General features: G+C 33.2%; 1 protein-coding gene across 1 annotated transcript; it reads right to left on the reverse strand.

Annotated features, from left to right (window-relative positions):
- Positions 1-1,655: 1,655 nt before the first annotated feature.
- Positions 1,656-2,986, reverse strand: LOC105314701 (transcription initiation factor TFIID subunit 1-like). The gene is made up of 4 exons (XM_011409017.2): positions 2,917-2,986; positions 2,686-2,838; positions 2,151-2,333; positions 1,656-1,905 (listed from the first exon to the last, which is right to left on the reverse strand). Exons 1-4 carry the CDS (start codon positions 2,956-2,958, stop codon positions 1,705-1,707), a joined length of 579 nt encoding a protein of 192 aa, XP_011407319.1. The 5' UTR covers positions 2,959-2,986; the 3' UTR covers positions 1,656-1,704.
- Between the last annotated feature and the right edge of the window lie 16 nt (positions 2,987-3,002).

The raw sequence follows: 3,002 nt of genomic DNA on the forward strand, positions 1-3,002 counted from the left end.
ATATACATATCTTGATGCCTGCTACAGACTGTCTTGATCCCTTGATTGCAATCTGATTGTCCCTTTGATGTCTTGATTTTGATTTGATCGCGGTCGCAAGTGTAACTACAGGCTTGATGAAAGTGACACCCCCTTGTTTAGCCCACTTGGATCACGGAACAATAATTGACAATTTTGATTTGGTGTTTTCCTTAAATTTGCCAATTCACCAAATTTAGTCCCTCACCAATAAATGCTGCTATATGATATTATCAGTATACTGTACTTCACTTGATTATAGAAAGGTTAGTGTATTAATTTTTATTAGGGCCAGAGAAGAAGAAGCATAAAGGACAGATGCAGGTGTATGTTATAAGATGGCATCCATCACAATGTTCAGTTGATCCAATAGAAGAAATTATACTGGACAATAATGATCCTAAGCATGTTATTGAAAAGGTAATCATGATTTTATCATTGCATTGCATGGGATAGTACTTGTTCAAACAAGTAGTTATGATGCTATAAAATAAAATTTTTATTATTTTTTTACAGCTGTCAGAGTTAAGTGGAGTACCTACTGAGTATATCTATTGTGCAAAGGTTAATCATTGATACAAAACATAATAAAGTCTAAGATGCTCTCTCTCTTTAACTCTTAGAGTGAGCCATTTCCAGTTGAGTTGTCATGTCTTGATATTGAGAATAAGTTGCAATGGTATTCCATCACTTCACACAGATTATACTCATTAGAACTATATGGTGATGGAGACGTCATATATTACAAGTACTAATGAACACATACACTGTACACACATTATGTATATGCACACTTACATCACATTTACATACACCTCTTACTGTTTATAATTATTTAGAGACAATAGAGAGACAATGAAAGAGTTAACAGATAAAGAGAGATCAGAAATACATAAGGCAGAGGAAGCAAGGTACCAAAATAAATGCATTAGTATTATAGAAAATGTTTTTTCTTTTACATTTATTATATTACTGTAGGATGAAGAAAATTAGCGAATGTATGTATCAACATTGGCTTTGATTAGATTAATTTAATCTTAAACGTATTTTAATCTTCATGTTTTAGAAATTAATGTAACTTAAAAAATAATTTTCCAGTGCATTTTAATCTGGTTTAGTTTGTTAAATGGTTCTATTTTGCTTTATATTATTATTATTGAAAATTTTACAAGTTTAAAGTCTAGTGCATTGTAATTTATAATGCAATAGACTTTACAAAACAGTGGCAATGACTATCTTATGCACTGAAAGTCCCTTAGCACTTGAACTTTTGCTTGGACATTTGGATCATAAACTAAGTAAAAAATCAAGTTCTGAAGTTCATGCAGCTGTGTTTTTCTAGTCACCAGGTGTTCTATCTCATTGTCCTTTGGTTATCAATTCTGACATGATGAAAACCATACAATTTCCTACACTTCCAGTGCTTAGAGAAGTGTACCTTCTGCATGTATACAGATTGCCCACTATATGAATGTATACATTCTCCATTGATCAATTGACAGTGACTAGAGGAGAGGCTGGCTACATTAACAGAATCCTCACAGGAGTCTGATCTGCGGCTGCTTGACTGGTAACACATCAGTCACAAGGCAACTTATTGTATATTAACATTTGAGCAAAATTTTTAATCATTTTTACGCATTAAGTTAAAAATGAATGGAGTATGATATCTACACATAAACAAAGTTACACTTCTTCCATGTCAGTAATATCCTCCTCTTCCCCCTCTCCTTCACTGCTTGATGATGATGAATATTGTAAATCATGACTCAATATGTCCATACCACCACCAGTGACTGGTAACAAACTACTGGCTATCAATCCTTCTCCTTTCCTCCCTTTCTCTATATCCTCTTCATCTGTGCCTTCAACATCTATAGTCCCAATCTATACAGTCATTGGACAATCAACTATCATATTGTACAGTAGGAGATGAAATTTTGACAAATTGCTGAATTTTGGTGATTGGCAAATTGTAATTTGGCAAATTTGTGGCCATATGTCATTGAGAATGCAAATAATGGCTCAAAATGGTAGATTTTTTATATTGGCAAAAATGGCTATGAAAATTCCAACCAAATTTAATTCCCTCCAAAATTTCCTGCTATGTGATAATCTGTTTGTTTCCATACCTGAATACTGTCTTCACTAGTAATGATGACACTGGATTGTCCAGTAATATTCATGTTAGTACTAGTATCTTCTTCCTCTGCCTCCTCATCTCCACTCTCTCCTCCTAGTCCTTCTGGTTCATTTAGTGGTGACTTGTCAAAAGGTCCTAACTGGCTTTCATATTGTTCAAAATGTTCTCTTTCCTAGAATAATGGTAATAATAGTAACTTATTGCATTCAGATATGTATATACTGTAACAGAATGTAAAACATCATTAGGGTAAGAGCAAAGCATTAATTTTCTTATTAATAAAACAAGCGTAACAGGGTAAAAAATATTCCTGTAATTGATTTCACCACCTTGCAAATACAACTTTCATGACAAATCTCATAATTCAAATCGATCAAATGCAAAATGAAATTACAAATTGAAAATAATTTTGGAAACATGCAAATCACAACTACACATACATGTTCATGTAGCTAGGCTGTAACTATTTAAATAATTTTCCACAGTAAATTTAATCCTTAATCAAAACAATACTCTTCCTTCACCTCTTCAAGATATTGTAGTCCCACTTCCCTCATACTCTGGGCAGTCACAGTAAAGGGACTGGTTGGTCCATTATATGTGATACTGTTATCAACTATTTGATTAAGATCAACAAGAAACTCCTCACGACTTCTGTAACTATCAGCCTCACATTTCTACAACAGAGCAAGTATGCCTTATAGTCCAATGAAATACACATCATGACAAGTTTAAGTATAATTTTAAGAGCAAACCTTTCTCATAGTCTGAAGGTCCATTGGTTTAGTTATGATCATTCTATAATCTGGTAACTTCTTAGAAGATAAATGGCCAAGACTAT

This window comes from Amphimedon queenslandica, unplaced genomic scaffold (genome assembly GCF_000090795.2).
Source record: "Amphimedon queenslandica unplaced genomic scaffold, v1.1 AMPQUscaffold_12643, whole genome shotgun sequence".
Classification (NCBI taxonomy): domain Eukaryota; kingdom Metazoa; phylum Porifera; class Demospongiae; order Haplosclerida; family Niphatidae; genus Amphimedon; species Amphimedon queenslandica.